At 38.6% G+C, this 26,532-nt stretch overlaps 2 protein-coding genes across 4 annotated transcripts in view; both read left to right on the top strand.

Moving 5' to 3' along the window:
- Positions 1–482: 482 nt before the first annotated feature.
- sh3bgrl3 (SH3 domain binding glutamate-rich protein like 3) lies at positions 483–7,089 on the top strand. The gene is made up of 3 exons (XM_034131093.1): positions 483–617; positions 2,805–2,972; positions 4,839–7,089. The coding sequence occupies exons 1-3, from the start codon at positions 573–575 to the stop codon at positions 4,902–4,904; spliced, it is 279 nt and encodes a 92-aa protein (XP_033986984.1). The 5' UTR covers positions 483–572; the 3' UTR covers positions 4,905–7,089.
- A 1,484-nt stretch (positions 7,090–8,573) lies between these two features.
- The window catches only part of trappc9 (trafficking protein particle complex 9), a 308,135-nt gene continuing 290,176 nt past the window's right edge, over positions 8,574–26,532 (top strand). The window contains exons 1-7 of one of the 3 annotated variants that reach the window (XM_034131108.1): positions 8,574–8,632; positions 10,220–10,815; positions 15,533–15,678; positions 17,989–18,114; positions 20,346–20,372; positions 22,276–22,397; positions 25,165–25,290. In XM_034131108.1, coding sequence (XP_033986999.1) covers positions 10,232–10,815; positions 15,533–15,678; positions 17,989–18,114; positions 20,346–20,372; positions 22,276–22,397; positions 25,165–25,290 — 1,131 coding nt within the window. In that variant the 5' untranslated portion in view covers positions 8,574–8,632; positions 10,220–10,231. Of the gene's footprint in view, positions 8,638–10,219; positions 10,816–15,532; positions 15,679–17,988; positions 18,115–20,345; positions 20,373–22,275; positions 22,398–25,164; positions 25,291–26,532 lie in introns of all 3 variants that reach the window. The other 2 variants (XM_034131110.1, XM_034131111.1) reach the window with 2 other exon arrangements.

Raw genomic sequence — 26,532 nt, 5'->3', positions numbered from 1 at the left:
ACACTGAACATGTATTGTGAGTGCCAGGTGTGATCCATGTGGGGGGATGGGCACATAAGAGCGGGAACACATCTTGAGGGACCGGGAACACCATGGGTGTTACAAAGTTGACTAAATCATCCAAAATCCAATGAAAGTGGTGTGATCATCAATTTGATATGTTCAAAGTCTACTGTGAAGGATATCATAAGCTCTGAATGCAATCGAATGTAAAACAAAAAAGTTAAGATTGATGAAAGTAGTAAATCGGTCAGATTTGACCCGAAGACAACAGGAGGGTTAAAACATTTGAAACCTTTTCTTTAGCTTATTGTTCGCACCAAGCTCTTAAACAAGTTGGCTTTTAATTATGTTGTCTTCTGGGTTCTCAAAAAACCTGCATGCATATACACAATATACACATGTTCTTTTAGTTATGTCCAACTTTCTTCCATTGATGTGCAAAAACATGCTTTTATTTTGAAAACAACGTCCAACTTCCGGAGGTTTAATGGATAGCTGTTGCGCTTGACTCACGTCAGAGAAAGCTACTCTGAAGCGGATACACAAAGGGAGAGAAAGGACCTGCAGCGATGGGGATCAAACTGTACTACACCACCGTTACTGCCTCACGGACGGTGAGTTTTGTGGCCTTTATTCACCGGATTTACCGACATATTGGTGTTTTAGATCTCCGGTTGCAGCAGTTAAACGGAGCTCAGTCCGACAGACACACCCAGCACCCTATCAGCTTCCTCCTGACACACACAGAGGGCCTCTGCTGCTCTGCGCACATTTACACCTTTATTCTAACGTGAGCAATAACAGGTTGCAAGCTTAATGAAGATTAAAGTCATCATTTGTAAAAGTAATGAAAGAAACATATGAATGACTTGAACCCGGCATGCATGATTCCACCTCCTTTATGCTGGTTATCTTGGTGTTTAATCATTTGGCTTGTTTTTTGCAGAAGTGTGTACTGAAAATATATTGTCAATATGACTTAATTTAAACATTTAAAAATAACAGTGTCATTTTGGCACATAAGGTTTATCACATCGACCATATGCATCCGTTTCCTGTATTGAGGACTGTACGTCAAACGTAATGCAAAAAACGGTCACTTTAAGGTACATTGGTTATAGAACATTTACATTGTAATGATAAGGCTTTTTGCAAATAATGTGCATTTATTTTTAAGCAATACAGTTAATGCACTGAACAGCATTTTATTAAATGAATATTATATTATGTAAGTGACAGAACTGCCACTCAATCTTCTGTTGCAGTTACTAAGCAAGCATGAGGAAACTACTAGTACACAAATCTGTAAAATTACTTAATTAAGAGTTTTCTAAAGTTTTTATGTAAGCCGAATTGACAATTAGACTCTTTAATCCAGGGAATTCAGATGTTTCTATTCTCTGTTGTATATGTTAGTTGCTAAGCAGGATACTCTTAAATATATCAACTTGGCAATGAAGTGTTGAAGGATGTTTCGCTAGACACAGGAAGCGAGTCTTCCTTGAAACAGGTTGACATCCAGACTGTCTGCAGACATTTTCAAACTAGCCTTGTAAACACAAAATCCCTTGTAAGAATTATGTTTGTAGCGCTTGGAAAACACTGTATAACACACCAATGGGATTAACATCTGGTTCCCATTAGATGTGAGGAATTCAAGTAGTGAAATAGTTTTGTGACATGCACTTCTTTTATGTAGTGATGGTTACTATACCACATTGAATAACCTGAGACGTACTTTATTAAAAGTCATATTTCAAATGTAATTCCTCTTTTTGAAGATACTATGTTCAGTTTTGATTCTTCACAGAGAAGCTTTACTGCTGAATCTGTCAAACCAATTCCTCTTTTTCAACTCAAGGAAATGACATTACACAAACTGTGTGTGGCCAGCTGGTTTATGTTTCCAGTTAATGTTGTGGTAAGGTGTGGTCACTTTTTTTTACGAAACCCCCTCCCAACTTCCTCTGTCGCCCTCAAAGTTAGCAGCCGAGCGTTCACATGTTCTATTAATCATCAACAGGGAGCCAGATAAAGCCTCTGCTGTTCAAAGGCCACAGTTACAGACAAATAATAGTTTCTGTCACAGCACTCTGCCTTGAATGAAAATTAAATGAAATGACTCTGCCCTTGACGAATAATCATTTCACAGGGTTCATTAAATCAGCTCTCTGATAGCCATTAGTGTTTTGACTCAGTTATAGAGGTTATCTCAATAAAAGCATGATTTGATTTGTGATTGCAAATATTGCAATATTGTTGCGTAAAAAGATGTATCATGAATGCATCAATGGTGCTAAAGGTGACGGTGTGATGGGAGGCAACTTCAAATATCAGAGACTATATTGAGTAACATCATTTAATACTTAAGTCAAAGTCAGTCAACTTTATTGTCAATCAGTCAGTTTGTGTGGACAGACAGAGAGATCGAGATACCGTTTCCTACAATCCCGAATACAAAAACAAATATGTGTATACCTATATATATATATATATATATATATATATATATATATACACAATCAAAAGACACATTTATACACATGCACACATTAAGACCTAAATAAAAGCACAACAATCAATATATACAAAATAACAGTCACTTCAATATCTTTGAGAATGTACTTAACACCCATGAATAGAAAAAAAACGATAGCCATAATGAATGTTGTCTCATAATGGATGGCCTGTTTTTACAGAGTTTAAGAAGCACTACAATATACAGATAACATCCTCAGGATTTTAATCTTTGACTCCTCCTGGTACCGAGTACATTTCTGAAGAGTGTTGTTGTTGTGCAGGTGAAGTCTCAGCAGGCAGAGGTGATGCGGATCCTGGAGAGTAAAAGCATTCAGTACGAGCTCATCGACATCTCTGTGGGGGGGGAGCTCCGCGACGAGATGAGAAGCAAAGCAGGAAACCCCGCCGCTGTCCCCCCCCAGCTCTTCAACGAAGACCAGTACTGTGGGGTGAGGACGGCACACACACCTGCCTGGTTATTTTATATTTATTTCCCCTGAAAGGTCACCTATTATGCAAAATCCACTTGTTCATGTCTCTTCTACATCAACATGTGTCCCCTCTTCCTCATGTCTCTTCTACATCAACATGTGTCCCCTCTTCTTCATGTCTCTTCTACATCAACATGTGTCCCCTCTTCTTCATGTCTCTTCTACATCAACATGTGTCCCCTCTTCTCCATGTCTCTTCTACATCAACATGTGTCCCCTCTTCTTCATGTCTCTTCTACATCAACATGTGTCCCCTCTTCTTCATGTCTCTTCTACATCAACATGTGTCCCCTCTTCTTCATGTCTCTTCTTCATCAACATGTGTCCCCTCTGTGTAAAGAGACTCTGAAAGTTTCAGGAACAAAGATTCTCTCACTTTTTGTCCTGATCCATTTTTATAAAAAACACTTTATGATGTCATAACGTAGGGCTGTGCGATTATGGCAAAAATCATAATCACGATTATTTGGGTCAATAATTGATATCACGATTATTAAATACGATTATTCATTGACTTTGAAAACATCCATTTATTGAACTTTAAAACAAATACAAATAATAATTTGAACAGTATCTTTTTAACTGTTGATTACCCTGAACGTATAATTCAACTGAAAAACCAATACTAAAATAAATGATATATTTAAATAAATAATATCAAAATAATAAATACCAATAAACAAGATCAACAAATATTTTGGAGCGCACTTCCCCAAGCTACTAAACATATATGAATACAAATAAATGAGACCAAAATTAATTAGATCAAATATGTTGCACTGTCACAACCTAGCAAAGCAAAATAATTGTTTTTTTTCGATTATGTTGTTTTCGTAATTGTGGCAGGCCAAAATCGTAATTGCGATTAAAATACGATTAATTGCACAGCCCTATCATAACGTTTCTTTGTCTTGTGTAACCATTAGCCAATCAGCAACCAAGGTAACCCCCCCCCCACCTTATCACCTGAATCTCCTCCTAGAGCACCATTGAGTTCTTTGTAACCAAATCTCTCTCAGAGGGGCGTGGGGAGGGGCTCCTTATTTTCATCTGAAGTAACAGACAGAGAATCAGCACTTTGGAAACAGGGCTGAAACAGAGGGGATTATGGGTAATGCTGCAATGATCTGTTTGGTGTTTGGAGCCAAACACTTCAGAGACATGTTCTGTATATATCTGAGACCTGTAATATATTGATGAAAAACAGTATAATAGGAGACCTTTAAACACTCCATCAGCGTAGTCATAAAATACTTTAAAATGTTGCTGTGGAGTCTAATTTGCTGAAATGATAACTAACAACAAATACGTTATAGAAAAAGCAAAGTTATGTTTATGGTAGAACAGACACTGGGCCGCTGTTACCCATGGGGATCCTCAAATGTACCCATGACACACAAAACACTGACTTTATTATGAAAGAAAATAGGCAAAAAATACTCAAATTCAATAAAAAGAGGTGCGTCTTACTCGTTCATCGTCGTTATAAAATGCTGTATTGATTATGAGTCACTGAGACACATGATAGAGTATCAGTTGAACAAAAATAAGACTTTTTTTTTTAACAAAACACAGCAGAATTTTCATAATATGAAATAGAAAAAGCAATTTGTATTTTTGCCTAGTGTAGTTATGATATCTAGTATGGATTGGAATCACTAGCAGAAGGGCTACAACTAGCAAGAATGTTAACAAGTAATGATGCCCTTTGCTTTAGGCTATTATCTGCAGGTTTAATGAAAATAGCCTAGAAATAATGACTTATAAGAGGTATGATTTCCATGGAATAATCTAATTTCTGACGGACCCTCTTCCTCTCCACAGGATTATGAAATGTTTTCGGACGCGGTGGAAGACGATACAATGGACCAGTTTCTGAAGATGGCATGAGGAAGGCGACATTTCATTCTCCATCTTAACCCCTCTCCCCCCAAACACCCTTTATCCAGTCTCTCTCTCTCTGTCTCTCTGCACCACTGGCAGTATCCTCTCACTATCAATGCCATAAAGAAGAATGCCAAATATCCTAACCAATCAGAAGACACACATTCCCCGTGCTGCACCATTAGACTCTTAATCAGTCTGCTCCTTTTCTTGTGATTTCTTTCAGATATTTTCCCTGTCTGACAGACTATAGTGTTCAAATCAATGGGGTGTGTAAACATGCGGTAATTAAGGCGACTAATCTCGGCCGCAGCCACATGATCGCTGGAGATTAGAGTAATCCGTAGGATGACAACGTTCAACCCAGAATCTTCCTGAATCCTCCGCAGAACAAACTCAATTTGATCACTCAGTCTTAACTACTTTGTCGTATTTTTCCCGTAGCCTTCACGTTCCCATGTCTGTACGCTATTTGTACTTCACATGGATGCAAAATGCACACAGAAGTAGCAAGGACCGTGATGTCCTCAAATCTGAATAATGATGAGGGTGATAGCAGCTGTTAGGCTGTGAAGCTTTTTGTAATTTTGGTCCATTGGTCACCTTATGTCATAACAAGACGTCTGTTTAGTAGCGGGCGCCTGGCTTCAGTTGGATACTTCGACAAATATAAAAAATACTTATTACTAGTTTAATGACGCCCCTAATAAGCACTTATCTCAGACACATTAATGGTATCCTGTTAATTTGTTGTGTAAACAAACTAAAGTTACATTCAGACGCATGTTTCCTTAATGTTTAGAAATAAAAGAACGAATATTTATGCATTGTTTACATCCGTCTTGGCTAGCATGACGTTTCTCTTTTTAAAAGGATCCCTTTTGGAAATGTCTCACAAAGATAAAGACCTAATAACATGTGACACTTACACATGGTGGGAGTTTAAAAAGCTGATTAAAGTTGTGTATGTATCTACATTGTACTACAGAGACAAATGAGGTATTCCACCTGAGGTGATATAGTAAGATTTACAGGAAGTAGAATAGCTAGATTAAAAAGTCAAATCTGTTTTCATGGATAAAAAATAACCAACTTTCATCAAATCGGACCTATGGTTTTAACATAATCCTGCTGAAAAACCAAATACATAACTACCTTGCTAGTGGTTATACATAACATATGAAAAATCCAAATAATAAGAGTTGTTGGTTTTCAAATCAGATGTTTAATCTGGAAACCAAACACTCTTTAGACATATCAGAATTGTCACCAATGGGCCAAAGTTATGAAAAAGGTTAGTAATTTGTAAGTAAAAGGTCCCACAGCATTTCAGTATTTAGCTGCTTCGTTTAAATAAAGCAGATGAACGCGTCGTAATTTCACATTTGGTGCCAATACATATCTGTAATGCGCTTTGAAGGTGGATTTCCTCTGTAGTATTAGCACTTACCTGGCATTTCCCCTCTCTTTTCCATGATCTGTGTAACATGGAAGCTTTGTTACCGGCACCAATAGGAGCTCTGTATCGCTGACTGAAAAACCACAACATTTTGACTGAAAAGAAAGCTTTGAAACACGTAGCTTTACATTCCTGTGTTTATTTTTACGTTACAGTTTGGATGAGGCGTGAAGATGCAGAAATGTGACTATGCACCAAAACCCTGCCTCACTCTGAACACACACACATACAGGTCAAAGTGTTTAAATAAAGTCTTACTAACCTTTGGGAACAATTACCACATGGGAAAAATGAAGGCTTCTCGTATTTGCTCTGTGCATTCACTCAGTTTTATTTTCATGTTTTGGGTTGCTTGTCTTTTACCAAAAATTGAAAACAAGATGGTTTTCCCTCTCTTTCGCTTCTTATCTGTCAAACCCCCCGCGTCCCATGCTTTCAGAATTGTGTTTCTATACAGTTTGGGATCCCTTGTAACGACGGCCTTCACACACACTGTTTGTGCACTGTTTTGTAAGTCGGTGGTTGTGGACGTTTGCCTGTTATTGATGTTTCTTCACTATGAATCATGTTTAAGACATTCCATGTGTCTCTCTCTGAGCTCCTGCTTTTTGCTTTTTGGACCAAACTCCCCTTGGCCAAAAGAAAATCGGGAATACAAATGCTGTTGTCTTCCGAGAAGATTGTGAAAGTGATTTATGGGTGGAAAAAATTAATAAAAAGGAGTTGAATCTACTTGTCTGGATTTCTTTTTTAAAATTCATCCATCAGCCTGTGCAGACAAGTCAACATGTCGAATATATCCTTGGGCAAGATACTGAACCCTGAGTTGCTCTGTGTGTGTGTGTGTGTGTGTGTGTGTGTGTGTGTGTGTGTGTGTGTGTGTGTGTGTGTGTGTGTGAGAATGTTAGCTTCCCTAGAGCAATAGCACTGCTCTGCATGAATGAGGTGTGAATGGGTGAATGACTCGTATGTAAAGCACTTTGAGGGGTTGTAAAGACTGGATAAAGCACTGTATAAGTAAAGTCCATTTACCATTTATACCTGAAGATTTGAAGCCATAATCCGCTCTGGCATCTCGGAAGTCTGATCCAATGATACTTAATTATAACGTGTCATTACCTATTCATAGTGTTCCTATTAATAGGGAATTTTACAGTATCGTGCGGGGACATTTGCTGATTCACCAGAGGGTCATTTTTAATTTGCAACGCAGTGGAAAATTATGATAGTGCCTATAAATATTCCATGATCTGCAGTGTCCGTACATTCATAGCAATGTTGGGTAAGCCACATAATGACTATACAGACATTATCATTAATCGGTTCTCTATAGCGATAAAGTATGACATTAAGTACATACAGATCTAGTTTGCTGTGTTTGTGAATTGCTTAATTCAACAATATCTTTTAAGTTGAATTATTTTGAGTCTCCTCAATGAAAAACCAATTAAGAAAGAACACATTTAACAATGTTTGAATAATTATTTCACCAAAAAGAGTTTTCTTGTTTTTTACAAGTTGTTATTATTATAAACGTATTTCTTCACCTTTTGATATATATTTGTTTCCATATGTTTCTCTAAAATGATTATTTAATATGAGATAAGTCAAGTAATACATTTATTAAAGTCGCATAACAATTATCAGTAATTAGGAAATCATAGCAAATGGCCTCACATGAAAAACCCTATGCTTTTGCTCAGATGCAGTACCTCGTGTGTTCGTTAGGTGGAGCTGATAAACCGTATTAGTCTTCTACCTTTGCAGATGAAGAAGACGAAGAAGAAATTAGTCACGCTAAAGAGATTCAACAGGAAATGTGGATCCGACTTCAAAATAAAAGCAGACATTATGGCATATCAGACACAAAGTTGCATATTATCCCCTTTTGCTTAGAATATGATTCACAAATATTACTCTGCTTAAACATGTACATAGTAATGGATAAAGGAAAGCCTATAGGCCACGCCCACATCATAACTTTGTCCTATCAAACGAGATCATGATAAAAGCTGTGGATATCATTATTTCCCCAAAATCTGTAGATGAAGAAGTCACTGGGAAATATGTATTATTGCACAAGGTTGTGAATCAGATATAACTATTCATTATTTACTTAAAAAAACTGAAAAAGACTCACAACTCCGAATAAGCCTCGCCGTGTGTGTTTTATTTTGAAATCCCCTACCGGATGCTGCGTTGTTGAAGAGCTTTGAAAAGGGCAAAACATTTGTCCAAAGAAGGAAGCTGTAAAACATTGACAGGTTCTGCTGAGGTAAGGTAAATTAACATTTTATATGAGAGGCATTGGTGTTACAATTAAAGGATACAATCACTACGCTGGTGTTTGCAAAATGTACTTTGTTATTTCTGTCATTGTCGTTACTGTGCGACTACCAAGAGCAGCTAATTCATAGGTTAGCTAGCTAAGCTAAGCTATCTGACACAATGTTTTGAAGCGATATTAAAGCTTAATTGAAGCCCTTTCTCTTGATATACATTAACGGAATACAAGCAAAAGACATGGAAGCTTATGTTTAGCTAATTTTATTGTTTTTAACACTTTAATAATGTTGTCAGCTGTCATATTTAGCTGCCTCTGTTTGGTGTTTATGTTAGCAGCAGGTGTTGTTTTGCTTTTCGGCTAAGGAAACGCTGCATTAAGTTGAACAGATTCACTTTTCCTACCATTTTTGAGTTGCTTTGGTCAAGTTTTCTCTCATGTTCGTGCATCAGGTACTCCAAGAAGCACCTTTTCATTCAAACGTGAGAGGATGATACGAAGTATACGTCACACTGGATACAAACACAGCTAATGTTTAGCTAATTAACATAACCATTTTTTTTAACATTACATGTCACTTGTTAGACGCTTTTATCCAAAGCCACTTACATACTCAATACTGTGGGCAATCCCCACAGGAGCAATTTGGGGTTTTGTTTAATCTTATGATCTACTGTTGATTCACAACTAATTGTCCCCACCTACTCACTGTAAAAGTATGTCTATGCCGGTTTTTTTTTTAAGGTGCTTAAGTTTTGACATATATTCTTCCTCCATCCCAATTCAATAGTGGTGAAAGAAATGTCGTTTGAGATGTTCTATGAATTATGAGTTTAGGCCAGGCACTCTCACTACAAAGCATGCACGTTTCATACACGTTGGAACAAACTCATCTGAAGTTAACACAACTCAGTTTAAGTTATCATAATAAAAGTATCTCATTCTAGAAACATCCATCTTACTCTGAATGTGTCCTGTATAATTATTGCCACTTTTTTAATTGAATTTAGCTCTCCTGAAAAACATGTAGGAAGGGTTCAAAGTAAAGTTAAGTTGTGATAATAGGATGCACAGAAGTTACAGACTGAAGACTTTTCTTTTTGCCGCTGCTTTTAATTGAACTATTCACATCTTACACTGCACTGTAACTTTTATTCATGTACCTGTGTTATTCATGTTTTATTAACTTTGCTTTTTAATGTTTCTAATGTGTTTAATGCTCTTAATGTCTTTCACTGTTGTACTGTTATGATTATTACTGTTGTGTAGCACTTTGAATTGCCATGTTTACAGTACATGTTACTTGTTAGACGCTTTTATCCAAAGCGACTTACATACTCAATACTGTGGGCAATCCCCACAGGAGCAATTTGGGGTGAAGTGTCTCAGGGACACAACGACATGCTGACTGCAGTGGGGTTTGAACCTGTTGACCCCCTGATCCCAACACCAACGCATTAACCCACTGCGCCACACGCCTCCCAGCGTGTGATGAAAAGTGCTACGTAAATAAACTTGCCTTGCCTTGGGAATATGATCAGCTTTTATTAATTGTTTTTCTTCTTCTCCCCCTTGTAGCCACATGTGAAGATGAGCGTCCCAGACTACATGCAGTGTGCCGAGGACCACCAGACGGTTCTAGTAGTCGTCCAGCCGGTGGGCATCGTCCCCGAGGACCAGTTCTTCAAGATCTACAAACGCATCTCCAGCGTGAGCCAGGTGAACATCAGGGACTCTCAGCGGCTCCTCTACATCCGCTACCGCCACCACTACCTGCCCGAAAACAACGAGTGGGGGGACTTCCAGACGCATCGTAAAGTAGTGGGTCTCATCTCCATCACCACGTGCGGTTCTACCAAAGAATGGCCTCAAACTGCGGAGCGTTTCCACGGGCAGAAGGAGGTGTACAGCTCCACTCTCTACGACTCGCGGCTGCTGGTGTTCGGGCTCCAGGGAGACATCGCAGAGCAGCAGAGGACAGACGTGGCCTTCTACCCCAGCTTTGAAGACTGCCCCGACGTGGAGAAGAGGGTGGATGACTTTGTGGAGTCCATCTTTATTGTGTTGGAGTCCAAGAGGCTCGACCGGGCCACAGACAAGTCCGGTGACAAGACCCCTCTGCTCTGTGTGCCCTTTGAGAAGAAGGACTTTGTGGGTTTGGACACGGATAGCAGGTGAGTTGTTATGTTTGCTACAACCTCTTATACTTTACTAAAGTGCCATAGCATTTTAAAGGCTAGTTAAAGAATTTCTTCACCTACAAATTATTATTCTAAGAGAACTGTTTTTGTTTTTCCTTCTTGCTTGTTTTCAAAGTTAAAGGTAGGGTAGGTAAGAATGGAGAAACCAGCTCGAGTGCGCTAGAATTTGAAAGTACGCAGTCGAAAAAAATCTGCCCCTTCCTTCAGACTTCCTTACAGAGTTCCTCCTCCAACACACACGAACGCGCACATGACCTATAGAGAGGTGAAGTCCCTCCCTTTCCTCCATGGGACCTTATTTCTGAAAAAGTATGTATTGAAGTCAATGGAGAGAGAAAGATTATCTCTCGATCCCGTTTGAATTGTGCCACGAATTACACATATGATGTTTGTCAATTTAAAAGATAATTTTGCAAGTCAAAAAAATTAAAATGTGTCGTAAAACTGTGAAGTAACACTTTTTTTGTGTGAAAGCGCTCAATGAACTCCATCTCCCGTCTCGCACCACACACCAAGACGGCCGTCACGTTGGCACGTTTCACTTCTTTCTTTCAGAATGAGGCGGAAAGTATTAAAAGAGGTGAAAATCACTCCAAGTCTGGGCATGTTGAGAGCTGTACATACACACAAGGGGAGTTAGTCGGTTCCTAAGAGCCAGCATGCGGGACCGGGACTCTGGGATTTGTAGTCTTTCTAGTTGCGTATTTTCATAGTCTTATATTTCAACAGTTTTACGACAAACTGTGACTTTTTTGACATGGAAATAATTTTTTAAGCTTGACAAACATCATATGTGTAATTCATGGCACAATTCAAACGGGATCGAGAGATAATCTTTCTCTCTCCATTGACTTCAATACATACTTTTTCAGAAATAAGGTCCCATGGGTCGGAAGTAGAAGGGCGGGACTTCGCCTCTCTATGAGGGCACGAGATAAGTTTGTGCACAGATGGAAGGCTGACAGGCAGGTAGGCCATCCAGTTATCTGCCGCGGGCCGGCTCAGATGATTGGTCGTGCTTTTCACAGTACCACGGCTTCCACAGATGATATTTTGTTATGTATTTATTGTCAAAGCATTTCATATATTCATTGCTATCGGGATGTTAAGAGCATTCCATGGAATATAACAAGTGTTTCTGAAGTGAATTACCTACCCTACCTTTAATAGGAAGGGTAAGATTATTAAATGTATAATCTTGTGGATGAAATATTCCTTCAGACGTGGTAGATTGTTGATATTCTACATGATGTGCAAGTTGTTACTTCATTTGTTTCTGTGTCAATTTGCTTTAACATCAGTCTTGCTCAAAAACTCTCCTCTCTAAAATCTGTCCTCTGATTTTTGCCATGTTCATTTATGGTTTGTTGTCACTTTGGTTTATTTGTCTTTCTTCTTTTTTTTTTCTCTCATACTGTCCTGTGAGTTTATTGTTGGGTGTGAAAAGGTGAGACGTTAGACTCGTACGTTTAGTTTCCCCGATCCCCTCAGCTTCAGCTCTGAAAGGAAACGCCACCTCTGTGCTGTTGTGTGTTTTACTCAGGACTCCAGGCCAAACTCATCGCTGCTCCGCACGTTGCTATCGATACACATCTGAAAAAAATCCCCATCGCTGTTAGCACAAATAGTCCAGCTCTAACAGTAGCTCCTAAAATAAAAAATTAATGACATCCCGCTATATTAAAGGAGATCGCTGATTTGCCGTACTACATTACACTTTAGCGCACTAGTTGTACGTAATGTTATATCTGCGATCTTTAGTTTCTTATTTGAAGAAAAGCTCACATTTTTTAATTTTCTAAATAGTATTTTTCCTAATAATTCAAAAGGGTAAACTGAATTATTAGGAATACATATGTTGAATTGTTTGCAGTCAAGACAATTTAGCATTTGTCCATATTGTGCTAACTGCTGTGCACCGACTAAAATACTATGTTACGTTAGCAGTTAACTGGAAGTGCATGAATTCAATCTGTACTTTTCTTACAATCTGTTTCAAAATGCCAGTTATTTCCAGATAACGTTTTGGGTAGGGATGCTCCGATCGCCAATTTTGGGGCCGATTGCCGTAATCAGTATCGGCCGATCGAGTGGGCGGGGCCTATGGGGATCTTCCATTTAAAGTGATGTTTGATAAAAATCAGTTAATGCTCATTCTCTGGCGCTTCCACAAACAACGACGAACATCATTATTACATTCAAATGAAGTATATTATTCAAGTTTACATTAACTTTGGGGAGAGGAGAAAAATGAGAGAAAGGAGAGGAAACGAAGAGGAGAGAGAGAGAGAGAGGCAGGAGAAAAAAAAGAAGAGACAAGAGAAAGAAAAAAGAGAGAGAGAGAGAGAGAGAGAGAAAAAAAGAGAGAGAGGAAAAAAAGAGAGGAGAGAGAGAGAGGAGGAGAGAAGAAGAAGAAGAAGAAGAGAGAGGAGAGAGAGAGAGAGAGAAAAAGAGAGAGAGAGGAGAGAGAGAGGAGGAAGAAGACAGAAGAGAGAGAGAGAGAGAGAGAGAAAAAAAAAGAGACGAGAGAGAGATAAAGAAGAGAAGAGAGAGAGAAAAAGAAGAGAGAGAAAGAGAGAGAGAGAAAAAAAGAGAGAAAAACAAGAGAGAGAGAGAGAGGGATAGGGAGAGAGAGAGAGACGAGAGAGAGAAGAGAGTAGAGAGAGAGAAAAAAAGAAGAGAGAAGAGAAGAGAAGAGGACGATAGAAAAAGCGAGATAGAGAGAATAGCAGATATAGTAATATCGCTATATATATCTCTTGTCTCTGTCTCCTATGTATCTGTCTCTCTCTCTCTCCTCTCCTCTCTCTCCCCCCTCTCTCTCCCTCTCTCTCTCTCTCTCTCTCTCTCTCTCTCTATCTCTCTCTCCCTCTCTCTCTCTCTCTCTCTCTCTCTCTCTCTCTCTCTCTGTCTCTGTCTCTGTCTCTGTCTCTCTCTGTCTCTGTCTCTGTCTCTGTCTCTCCCCTCTCTCTCTCCCCTGACAGCCCGTCAGTATCTCCTGCAGCTCACTGATCCAGTAATGAGTGACCCGACAGTGAAGAATAAATATATGTACTAGTTCAGCTTGCTCCAGAGGTAGATCAAATGGCTAAGTGTGTTAGGTCTAACTCTTAATGTGTGTTCTGCTCCGCTCACCGGTCCGTCACAGCGGGTGGAGCTGCAGGATTTCTGCTTCACACACACGTTGCTTACCGCTATTTTACTGTCTTTTTCGGACACCTTAAAATACTGCCAGACCAGTGAAGCCATTTTGGCGAGCTTGTTTTGCCGCGCACAGAGAAAAGTGTCATGTATTTTACGTCATGTGATCGGCTCTCACGATCGGCCTTTATAGAGAGCACCGGTCGATCGGCAGAGAGTGAATATCGGCGGCCGATCAATCGGAGCATCCCTAGTTTTGGAAATGATTAGGGCATTGTTGTTAAATAAAGTGTTACCTGAAGCTCTAAACTAAACATGCATTTTAGGCAAGTAAATATTTTGTGCAGTTTTTTTCCGGTAAAGCCGTCACTTTTAGTTAAATGTCCCAAGTCTCTGCATTAGGAAATTAACATAAATAAATAACTTGGCCACATTTGCCATTTAAAAAAAACAAGTAAAAGGAAAAAATCTTCAACACTGTATTTTGAAATTAAGCAATATTTCCTTTTAATATTTATTTGCACAAACATAGAACAAATGCTGGTAAAGTCTCTGGCTGGTATCTCTGCCCTTTTTTATATAGATGAGAACATAGTGTCCATTGCTTCCCCCCCCCCCCCCCGAGTCCTGCTGATTGTCTTCACATGACCTTCCCAGTTTTTCAGAACATCTCAAATGTCCTGCACAAAGGGGCCTGGTTTCCTTTCCCCTTTCTCCATGTGAAGCGGTCCCTCCTGACTCCATGTGTTATCGTGCAGAACTAGAGAGTCGCTCGTAGCTCGGCTCGTCCTCTCTCCTTGTTTTGTTGCTCCTTTTGCTTTTGCTCTCCCACCCTTATAGCCCCTCTGTAGCTGACTGATAAGATTCACTAAAACCTCCTCTCCTGGGGACCTGGGGGCAATAGAAGTGAAAAGCCATGAACTTATATATAGTTTTTGAGCTACACCAGGGGTGTCCAAACTCCTTTCACCGAGGGCCACATACAGAAAAGTATACGAAGGGCTGGGCCACTCACTAGAGGTTTACTGCCTCATAAGTTCAGTTATAAGTGAACAAATCAGTCAAATGTAGGTAAATTACACTTAATACTTGAATATGCTTTAAGAAAACAAACACAGCTCTCCAGAGGGTTTCATTTATTGTGTTGGCAGCTCATTCCTTAAAACAGAAGCTTCAGATTGATTATAATAAGAGGAAATATGAACGGTATATTTCAAGGTTGTTATGTACATTTGTTATTGGGCTTTTTTCTTATCAACTTAATTTGTTAGAACATGTTTTCAACTTGAATTGACTGAATTCATTAGAACATTGGGCCTATTAATACATGAATACTGTGTAATGTATATATTTTAACATGTACAATATAAGACAAGCAAAAGTTTATTATACTTAAGTCATTATACTTTTTTAATTGGCTGAGTGAGGGCCGATTCAAAATAGTCCGCTGGCCGCATTTGGCCCCCGGGCCGTAGTTTGGACACCCCTGAGCTACACTTTTCATCTCACTGTTGTCTGACAAAGTGTTTCTCCTGCTGCTGTCTCTCAGGCATTATAAGAAGCGGTGCCAGGGCCGGATGAGGAAGCACGTCGGGGACCTGTGTCTCCAGGCGGGCATGCTGCAGGACGCCCTGGTCCACTACCACATGTCTGTGGAGCTGCTCCGGGGGGTCAACGACTTCCTGTGGCTGGGGGGTGAGTCCGCAGAACGCCAGGGTATCACTGTGAGATGATTTGTAAAGCTAGAGGTGGTTTATCTCTTAGCCAGAGGTGGGAAGTAGTGGAGTACAAATACTTCGTTACTGTACTTAAGTACATTTTTCTGGTATCAGTACTTTACTCCACTACTTATTTTCCTGACGACTTTTTACTTTGACTTCTTACATTTTGAACACAAATACCTGAACTTTCTACTTCTTACATGTTGAACACAAATACCTGTACTTTCTACTTCTTACATTTTGAACCCAAATACCTGTACTTTCTACTTCTTACATTTTGAACACAAATACCTGTACTTTCTACTTCTTACATTTTGAACACAAATACCTGTACTTTCTACTTCTTACATTTTGAACCCAAATACCTGTACTTTCTACTTCTTACATGTTGAACACAAATACCTGTACTTTCTACTTCTTACATGTTGAACACAAATACCTGTACTTTCTACTTCTCACATGTTGAACACAAATACCTGTACTTTCTACTTCTCACATGTTGAACACAAATACCTGTACTTTCTACTTCTTACATGTTGAACACAAATACCTGTACTTTCTACTTCTTACATGTTGAACACAAATACCTGTACTTTCTACTTCTTACATTTTGAACCCAAATACCTGTACTTTCTACTTCTTACATGTTGAACACAAATACCTGTACTTTCTACTTCTTACATGTTGAACACAAATACCTGTACTTTCTACTTCTTACATGTTGAACACTAATACCTGTACTTTCTACTTCTTACATGTTGAACACTAATACCTGTACTTTCTACTTCTTACATGTTGAACACAAATACCTGTACTTTCTACTTCTTACATTTTGAACACTAATACCTGTACTTTCTACTTCTTACATGTTGAACACAAATACCTGTACTTTCTACTTCTTACATTTTGAACCCAAATACCTGTACTTTCTACTTCTTACATGTTGAACACAAATACCTGTACTTTCTACTTCTTACATGTTGAACACAAATACCTGTACTTTCTACTTCTTACATGTTGAACACTAATACCTGTACTTTCTACTTCTTACATGTTGAACACAAATACCTGTACTTTCTACTTCTTACATGTTGAACACAAATACCTGTACTTTCTACTTCTTACATGTTGAACACTAATACCTGTACTTTCTACTTCTTACATTTTGAACACTAATACCTGTACTTTCTACTTCTTACATGTTGAACACAAATACCTGTACTTTCTACTTCTTACATGTTGAACACTAATACCTGTACTTTCTACTTCTTACATGTTGAACACAAATACCTGTACTTTCTACTTCTTACATGTTGAACACAAATACCTGTACTTTCTACTTCTTACATGTTGAACACAAATACCTGTACTTTCTACTTCTTACATGTTGAACACTAATACCTGTACTTTCTACTTCTTACATGTTGAACCCAAATACCTGTACTTTCTACTTCTTACATGTTGAACCCAAATACCTGTACTTTCTACTTCTTACATGTTGAACCCAAATACCTGTACTTTCTACTTCTCACATTTCCCAAACAGGCTGGTTCCTTTAGTTTGAATGTGTGTTTGGTGGCGTGATCATTATTATTTAGAGTCATTGCGTGCCTATTGATTTGAACACGATCCGTGTATCCATCATTTCCTGGTCTTCTCTAAAGAAGAGGGACCAATGAAAACGTTGTCATGTTGCCGTTGTTCAGCATGGAAACATTCATTAGCTAACAATGACATTATTGTTCTATTAATATAAAGGGAGGTCAGGTACTCTTTAAAACAGCTGCTAGTTATGGGTACTTTTTACTGAAGTACATTTCAAAGCCTCTTTACTTTTACTTGAGTAAAGAAGTTTAGTCAGTACTTCTACTTTCACCAGAGTATTTTTAAACACGAGTATCTGTACTTCTACTTGAGTAAAGGATGCGTGTACTTCTGCCATCTCTGGTGTTAGCTTACATCTCCTTGAAATTCGTTAGTCTGACTGATACTGGAATTTTGACGTCATCTGAACAGGACATCGCACGCTCACTGCTTGATAGCGCGCGAAGGTCCGTTTACGCCGGTTGTTAAACAACATCGTTACGGGGAAATGCAAGTTTGCGTCCAAATGGTTGGACGATAAGGAGGAAGGACAATCAATATTGAATATAGTCAATGTTTCGCCAATGTAACCGCTTCCTGCATATACCCTGTCTCTGGTCAACAAACTGTAAAATGTTGTCACAGTTTTGATAGTAGAAACTATTTTTTCTTCTCTTTTTTACTTCCTGTTCCCTCGTAGCCGCGTTGGAGGGTTTGTGTTCAGCCTCGGTCATATTCCATTACCCAGGAGGCACGGCGGGGAAGAAAGCGGGACGCAAGCCGAGCGTCTCTCAGCCGGCTGACAGCGGGAAACGCCACCGACCAGGTGAGCACCGCCGAGAATCAAACTGTGCTCTGGATGGATTATTATTATAATAATAGTGACATAAGGCTTTTACTGTCTGAATTGTAATTAAGTGAATGTCGCTGCTGACTGGCAACTCAAACACTGCCAAGCTTTGCTAAGCTAAGCTTTGTCCTTCATGTGCAGAGAAGAAACCGGCAGAGAACTGAAACCTGAAGCTTCTCTTACTTACACTGATGACTAATTTAATTCAAACTAAACATCATTGAACCTGTCTCTACTTGTGTAATTAACATGCTATTAACATGGTGTTGTATTAACACTGCCTTGTGCTTAACCACACAATCAGAAGTACAAGCATTGATAGCAACTTATTAACGCATATATTTACGTATTACTGTAGTGTTTAATGCATAGTTTACACATTAGGAAACATGTCTTGATTGCTCATGTTGGTCATCTTGCCTATTTTGTATAGAAAGCTTTGCACTACTCGCTTTGCTCAACCAATGCAGCCTAAGTTAGCTTCGTTTAACTAACGTTATCCAAAGAGTAAACTAGGCTTGATTACCACCAATCTTCTGTACATTCATATATAGATTTTATGTAAAGCGTCTTTGAGCATTAGGAAAAGCGCTATTCAAATCCCATGTATTATTATTATTATTATTATTATTATTATTATTATTATTATTATTATTATTATTATTATTATGTATAGATAAGAGTAACACCTACGTCACTTCCGGGCGAAAATTACGGCCCCGCCCACTTTGGGGGAAAACAACGCTGTCATTTGAATGTCTGTCAATACAAATTCTGAAGTTTTTGCCAATCCGATCAGAAATGTAAGAAAACCGTGGATTTTCTGATCTTCAAAGAGCCTGATTACGATGGCCAGTCAGGCAAACAATTACATTACATCATTTGAAATCATCGATATATGGTTAAATTAAAATCAGTAGGCGAGGCTGTAATTTTCACCGGCTGTTACTCTCATGAGCGAGGTGGAAAATAATAGTTGTATCACGCCAACAAGCTGCTGTGTCGTTTATTGCTCCTCAAACATTAAAACAAATCCAGAGTTCAGTGTTTCTGAACTTCCTCTAAGAAGAAAGGACAGTAACAGAAGAGCTCTGTGGCTTCAGGCTTCATCGCCATTCAAATGACAGCGTTGTTTCCCCCAAAAGTGGGCGGGGCCGTAAAGTGACGTAGGTGTTACTCTCATCTATGGACATCGATCGCCTACTGCTATGTTTAACCATATATCGAGCCCGATCGTCGATTTCAAATGATTTCATGTAATTGTTTGCCTGTCTGGTCATTGTAATGTTACCTTGGTTGCTGATTGGCTAATGGTTACACAAGCCAAAGCATCGTTATGACATCATAAAGTGTCCAAAATCTGATCAGCTCATTTTCAGACAGGTTTTTATAGAAATGGATCAGGACAAAAAGAGAGAGAATCTTTGTTCCTGAAACTTTCAGAGTCTCTTTACACAGAGGGGACACATGTTGAAGAAGAGGGGACACATGTTGATGAAGAAGAGACATGAAGAAGAGGGGACACATGTTGATGTAGAAGAGACATGAAGAAGAGGGGACACATGTTGATGTAGAAGAGACATGAAGAAGAGGGGACACATGTTGATGTAGAAGAGACATGAAGAAGAGGGGACACATGTTGATGTAGAAGAGACATGAAGAAGAGGGGACACATGTTGATGTAGAAGAGACATGAAGAAGAGGGGACACATGTTGATGTAGAAGAGACATGAAGAAGAGGGGACACATGTTGATGTAGAAGAGACATGAAGAAGAGGGGACACATGGTGATGTAGAAGAGACATGAAGAAGAGGGGACACATGTTGATGTAGAAGAGACATGAAGAAGAGGGGACACATGGTGATGTAGAAGAGACATGAAGAAGAGGGGACACATGGTGATGTAGAAGAGACATGAAGAAGAGGGGACACATGTTGATGTAGAAGAGACATGAAGAAGAGGGGACACATGGTGATGTAGAAGAGACATGAAGAAGAGGGGACACATGTTGATGTAGCAGAGACATGAACAAGTAGATTTTGCATAATAGGTGACCTTTAAATCCGAGTCCGTTGCATGCCAAGAGTTTATCTCATTCTTATCTTAAGTGTATTTTAGAGTTGATCAGCAGCATGTTGTTGGGACTAACCCTGCTAACTGCGCCTTGCGTCATGGAGTGAATCTGCATTTCTCTCTCTGTCTGTAGGGGCTCAGGAGGTTCTCATTGACCCAGGTACAGTATCTAACCTCCTGTAGAAACGTCTGTTTGCTTGCAGTCATGTGATTTCATTTCTCATCCTCCATCATCAGCTTCCTGACTCCTATGGTTTTATTTTTTACTTTGAATGTTGATTGTTTTTCCCCTCAGGTAGTGTTCTCCTGTGTTAGTTTACCTGCTCTTTCTCACAGCCAATTGTTCAGTATTACACGATTGAAGTGCTCACTTTTATTCCTAATTTCATTTTATACAAATTCCCTCTCACACACAAACTAGGGATGCCAGAAACTGACCATGATCAAATTCGAAAATCGGACAGCCCTGGCGAATATTAATCGATTATTTGCCGCCCCCTGACGGAGAAGGGGGGGGGGGGGGGGTGGGGTCGGTGTGAAGCAGGCTGCAGCAGTCTGCACTCTGCGCAGCCTGCGTTGCTGGCTTCCTCCAAGTTTACAGTAAAACAAACTGGTGGTGTGACCAATGGCCATTTACAATTATTAATACTATTACTATTATTAGCATTAGTCTATATTTAGGTTGAAACTAAGCCAGGAAAAAAAAGAAAAACATAAATAATAATAAAAGAATATATAAATAAAATCGAATTTTAAAAATAATCTTCGATTATGGAGACTGTAACGAAAAATCGAATAATCGCTGGCATCCCTAACACAAACACGTAACCCTATTTAAATACAATCCCAGTATATTAAACCTTTTGAATCACTGTCACTTAACCTCTCATTCTTATATCCTAAGACAAATAAGTCACATTATTTATTTTCTATAACTTTATCGCTTCAATTATTTCCTCAAGTGTTTTTGTTTTTTGTTGTGTAGCAAATCGGCCTACTATGAGGTCCATCGCATTATACACATGTTTGTCATATTGACAGTGCGACAGTGTTGCTATGGACACAACCCCGTTGCTAAGTGATGCAATTAAGTATTCTTTTTAAATTTGGAATTTGGAAGAGATGCACGTTGACATTGCTTTTGAAAAAAATAAATGGGCGCGAGTTGAAGTCTTTACAGAATGTTAGGCATAAACACAATTACATATAAGAGACTTAAAATACTTCTGTAAGGGTTTTTGGGTAAATTTAACATTTAATTTGAAAGTGGATCTTAGTGGGCATCAGAGCAGGATTAAACACATTTTTTTAAGACATATTAATTTGACATTATCTGTTATTTCTTTCAATATGTTAACAATCCCAATCCTGTGTGCTGAGTTGTATTTGTTTTTATTGTATGTCTAAATGTTATTTTTTAAATGTGTAGTCTTGGTAGAGCTCAAAGATATCCAAATCTACAATCATATTCCTGTGAAAAACATCTTTTTTGATATATACATGCACTCAGTGGCCAGTTTATTAGCTACACCTGTATCATTTAGTTCAAACCTATATAAGAAATGACACTAATATTACATTTTTGACATTGTGATGAAGGGGTTATTATATGTTAATCATTGAGATCGTAGTTAGTGGTGGTTAGAAACGGCATTACATGTTATTAGGGGTGTTTCTAATGTTATCCCTGGTGTATATACAAAGGGAGGACAAATAATAAAAAAACACCTCTCAAAATAATGTAGTCCAGTACAACACCACTGCGAACTCCAACCTAAAAAAATATGCTTATAATAAACCCATTTGGTCGATTTGAAAACGGAGAATTATACACTTTGTAAAGCTAACGTTTATAGTAGAGTTGTTGTATTTAAATTGCCCAGGAGTGCACAGTAAAGTGGCCGCTGAGTGTTTTATACGCATGCCATGTGGCGGTACCTTTAGCGAGTAAGTGGTGGATTAAAGTTTCCCCTCCTTCCTGTTTACCTTTTCTTTTTGTGGCGGAAAAGACCCAACTTTTTTCTCTGAATTTATCGTATTCTTTCTCCTCTTTCTGAGCGCAGGCGCCCTCACAGCGAATGGCATCAGTGCGGACACGAGCACTGAGATCGGACGAGCCAAGAACTGCCTGAGTGCCGAGGACATCATCGAGAAATACAAGGAGGCCATCTCCTACTATGGGAAGGTAACGCCCAAAAGACTACAACACTGCTTTTTAGATTATATGGGTCATTCCAGAATTGGAGGACATTTCATGTCCCCCATATAAAAAATCTAATAATCCATGCCCAAAAAGCTAAGACATGCACTTGTTGTGTTAAATATACTTGTCTTGAGACAAGATGCATATAAAGTTGTAGAAAAAGTGGTTTCAAAATATTATTTAAAATATCAAATAGCTCTCGAACACCCCCTAAAATTGCCCTTTTCTCTTGTCCCAGCTTCTTGGTGACCAACTTGCATGTCAACTATAACATTTAAAATAGGGTTTTTATTTACTTTTTTGGTATTATTCTATTGATATGTGTCTTGTAATGGTAAAATCAATTTGTTAAATCATAAACACATTTTAAATAACAGTAATTTTGCACAGAAGGTGTGTCCCTCAACATGCGCGCAACCCTGTTACCGAAACCTTTTTAGCTTGGCAGAGGAAGTGAAAAAACGGTTTGTCGCATGACACAGTGGAAAGGACATCAGCAAGCCATGTGCTACTACCATGGGTAGACCACAACTAAGTCCTCTCTTTTATTTGTAATATATTTCCAATCTTGTCACTCTTGAAGGAGTGTGGCACTCATACAAACGCAACCCTGTTACTCAAATGATGAGACTAAAACAAATTAATTTCAAATGTATCTTTCTTTAGTTAAATATCTAAGTGTGTCCATTCCTTGACAATAGCATTACATTGTGCAGCTAGCATTAATTCCTGAGGTAAAAGCTAAAATTAGCATTGATTTTCAACCCTGTTACTATAATTAGAGTAACAGGGTTAATTCTTCATTGGAAAATATACATTTGATGCCTTAGCTGGGCAAATCACTTTTTTTGATGGTTTATTATCTGTTTTTCCTAAATACATAACAAAAAATAATAAAATGAAAGGTTCATTTTTCAAATATGTTGGTGTCTAAATTGTATTGAATGACCCGTATATGATGTGATGCTACACATGGAGCTGCTGTGATTCAAGTCAAATGTCACACTTGATCTGACCATTAAAGTATTTTCGTATCGTTTATATACTTACTGATAATATCTGGCTAATTCAAACCAAGCAAAGGTATCAGGGTTTTTTAGTGAATGTCCTAAATGTTACATTTGAAGCTTTAATTTAGGTTTTTAAATTGACACATCACCCTAGAAATGTTGATTATATAAATGTATTTTTTATGGAGCTTTCAGTTAATACAGGTGTTTGCCTCCGCCTTAATATTTTAAAAGGCCTTTTAATGCTTTTCCCTCTAGTGTGCGATGTGCATTTTTCTTATCATAATCTATTATTATTGTTGTTTTTACTTTGTTGTTGTGGGGATAAGAATTTCAACATGAATAAACTCAGCGCATTTAAATTCTTCCATATCACTCCGCTAGTTAAATAAGTGAGTTAGCGTTCAGGTTGCTTTGATACAAAAACACCACTTGTTAGCACAGATGTAGCAACATGTGATATGTGTAATACCCCTCCATGGCACCAGGGGGCAGTGTTTGCCTAGATTTGATGGATGCAGTAACAACACTACAGTACGGGTCATGCTGACGGCAGCTTTTTATTTCTATGTGGAGACTTTGAAACGCTCACGAGAGCCTGTGTAGTCTCTGGAAATGGGCAGCATTTTAGTCAGTAACAGCTAACTATTGTTAGACAAAACCGTTTGAATTATGTCTGTTAGGGCTGTGCAATTAATCAATTAATTACATTTTAATCGCAATTACGATTTTGGCCTGCCACAATTACGAAAACAACATAATCGAAAAAAACAATTATTTAGCTTTGCTAGGTTGTGACAGTGCAACATATTTGATCTAATTTCATTTTGGTCTAATTTATTTGTATTTATCATATTTATATATGTTTAGTAGCTTGTGGAAGTGCGCTCCAAAATATTTGTTGATCTTGTTTATTGGTATTTATTATTTTGATATTTATTTATTTAAATGTATCATTTATTTTTGCATTGGTTTTTCAGTTGAATTATACGTTCAGGGTAATCAACAGTTAAAAAGATACTGTTCAAATTATTATTTGTATTTGTTTTAAAGTTCAATAAATTGATTTTTTCAAAGTCAATGAATAATCGTATTTAATAATCGTGATATCAATTATTGACCCAAATAATCGTGATTATGATTTTTGCCATAATCGCACAGCCCTAATGTATGTGTTGCTGGCATAATACATTTGTACTCTCCTTTTGAGCACTGTACAAAGTCACAAAGAACAGTATTAAAGTATCTCCGATGCTTAGGGGTAAGCTGAATAGACTCATTATGCTGCTCAACTATTCAGAAGCAACCCCACGCGTTATCTTCATTATTATAATTGCCTTTTCACATTGACCTCCCTCAGCCCTTTTACCTGTAACTAGTTCAGTCAGAATTAAATTACATCTCAACACATAGCCATTCAGATATTAATTGAATTTTAATAGGCCGACAATGAGGGTGGAAGCGGAGGGAAGTTGAGGGACGACGAGATAAAAAAAAAACGCACGCATTTACACGCTGTGCAGCTTAGGTCTTTACATCCCTGAAAAACAAGCAACAGGATGCAGGTTATCTCACTCTGTCTGTCCCCCCCCCCCCCCCCCCCACATCTGCACTGACTGATGAGGATGGTCATATGTTAATGAAAAAACATCCCCCCCCCCCGATTATGAGGTGGGTGGCAGGAGTCAAGGCGACACTCATTTGGCTGTTTCATTAACCTCCTCTTATCTCTCCCGCAGTATAAGAACGCCGGTGTGATCGAGCTGGAGGCGTGCGTGAAGGCCGTCCGTGTGCTCGCCATCCAGAAGAGAGCGAGGGAGGCCTCTGAGTTCCTGCAGAACGCCGTCTACATCAATCTGGGACAGGTACGCTATGGGAGCGGGAGAAACATACTTTGACACAAACACTGGACGGATAATATGAGCTCACTGGCATACTTTAACTGGTTAATTTAAAACATGTATTCTGTTACAATTACTAGTTACCTGTAAGAAATAATAATACACTTTTAGCACCTTTCATGCAAGATGCAGCTCAAAGTGTTTACAGGGCAAGAAGAAGAATCTCACTCGTCACCGCCTTGAGTTTCAAAACAGGATATTTATTATCCTTGCAAGAATGGAAGTAGTCATCAGAGCATATGGTACTACTCTTGTAGGTAATCATGCATCCTGTCATATACACTGTTATACACTTGCTTGGGCCTTTTTTATCATGTGTATGTATATGTCCTTGAAAGAGTACATTCAGTATTTTCCCAACAAAAAGCAAGGAACGTATTAAAAAACATTCATAGGTAAATCCTAAAACCATAACACATGAACAGTGATACCACTAAAATTACCCCCACATTAAAGAGATGGGTCTCTGATTTGTCCACGGGGTCTTAAAAAGTATTCAAAGTTGATCAATCAATTTAGCGAAAATTAAGACTATTAAAAAGTATTAAACGGCATTTTCCAAGGTATTACATTTTATAGCTAGTTTTCAATAAGTATATAAATTGTCCAAAGAGGTATTCTACAGTCTGCCTGAATGTAATCATTGCGTAGGTGTGTAGTGTGATTCTGTGGAGTTTATTTACAACCCTCTCTATTTTCCTCCATACCCAAATCTCTAAAAAAGGGGCTGCAACGGATCTGATAAAAACTGATCCAAGGTTCAAGGTTCAAGGTTCAAGGTTCTTTATTGTCAATCTGACATAGCTACAGAGTAATTATGCAGTTGAAAATCTTATGTCACAGGCTTCTCCAACAATGCAACATAATAATCCAGATTTGAACACTGTCCTGACGTCAGGACGGTGGCGCTACGGCTATTGGGCCAACTCCACCAATCAGGAGGAGACAGCCACGGCCATTGCCGTTCGAAAGCGCTGGAGACGCTGTAGTACATATGCCAGGCCTGTAGGTGGTGCTGTTCTCACTGAATCTGCCCTTGCTAAAACAGAGCTAAAAAATGTCAAATTGAGCAAAATGAGGCATGGCTAAAATGCATGATCTGTTTGGTATTTTGAACAAAAAAAAGTATAAATATGCCTTATATAGGTATGGTCCTACACTATATTATTCAAATATAGCATGATAGGTCCACTTTAAATAAAAAGC

Source organism: Trematomus bernacchii, unplaced genomic scaffold, assembly GCF_902827165.1.
Source record: "Trematomus bernacchii unplaced genomic scaffold, fTreBer1.1, whole genome shotgun sequence".
NCBI classification, from domain to species: Eukaryota; Metazoa; Chordata; class Actinopteri; order Perciformes; family Nototheniidae; genus Trematomus; species Trematomus bernacchii.
Note: the sequence above shows the minus strand (reverse complement) of the source record. Positions and strands in the feature narration are given on the sequence as shown.

Coding starts and splice junctions, on each gene's coding strand:
- sh3bgrl3 (XM_034131093.1), top strand. CDS start 573: ATGGGGATCAAACTGTACTACACCACCGTTACTGCCTCACGGACG. Junction 618..2,804: donor CCGTTACTGCCTCACGGACG/GTGAGTTTTGTG, acceptor GTTGTTGTGCAG/GTGAAGTCTCAGCAGGCAGA. Junction 2,973..4,838: donor ACGAAGACCAGTACTGTGGG/GTGAGGACGGCA, acceptor TCCTCTCCACAG/GATTATGAAATGTTTTCGGA.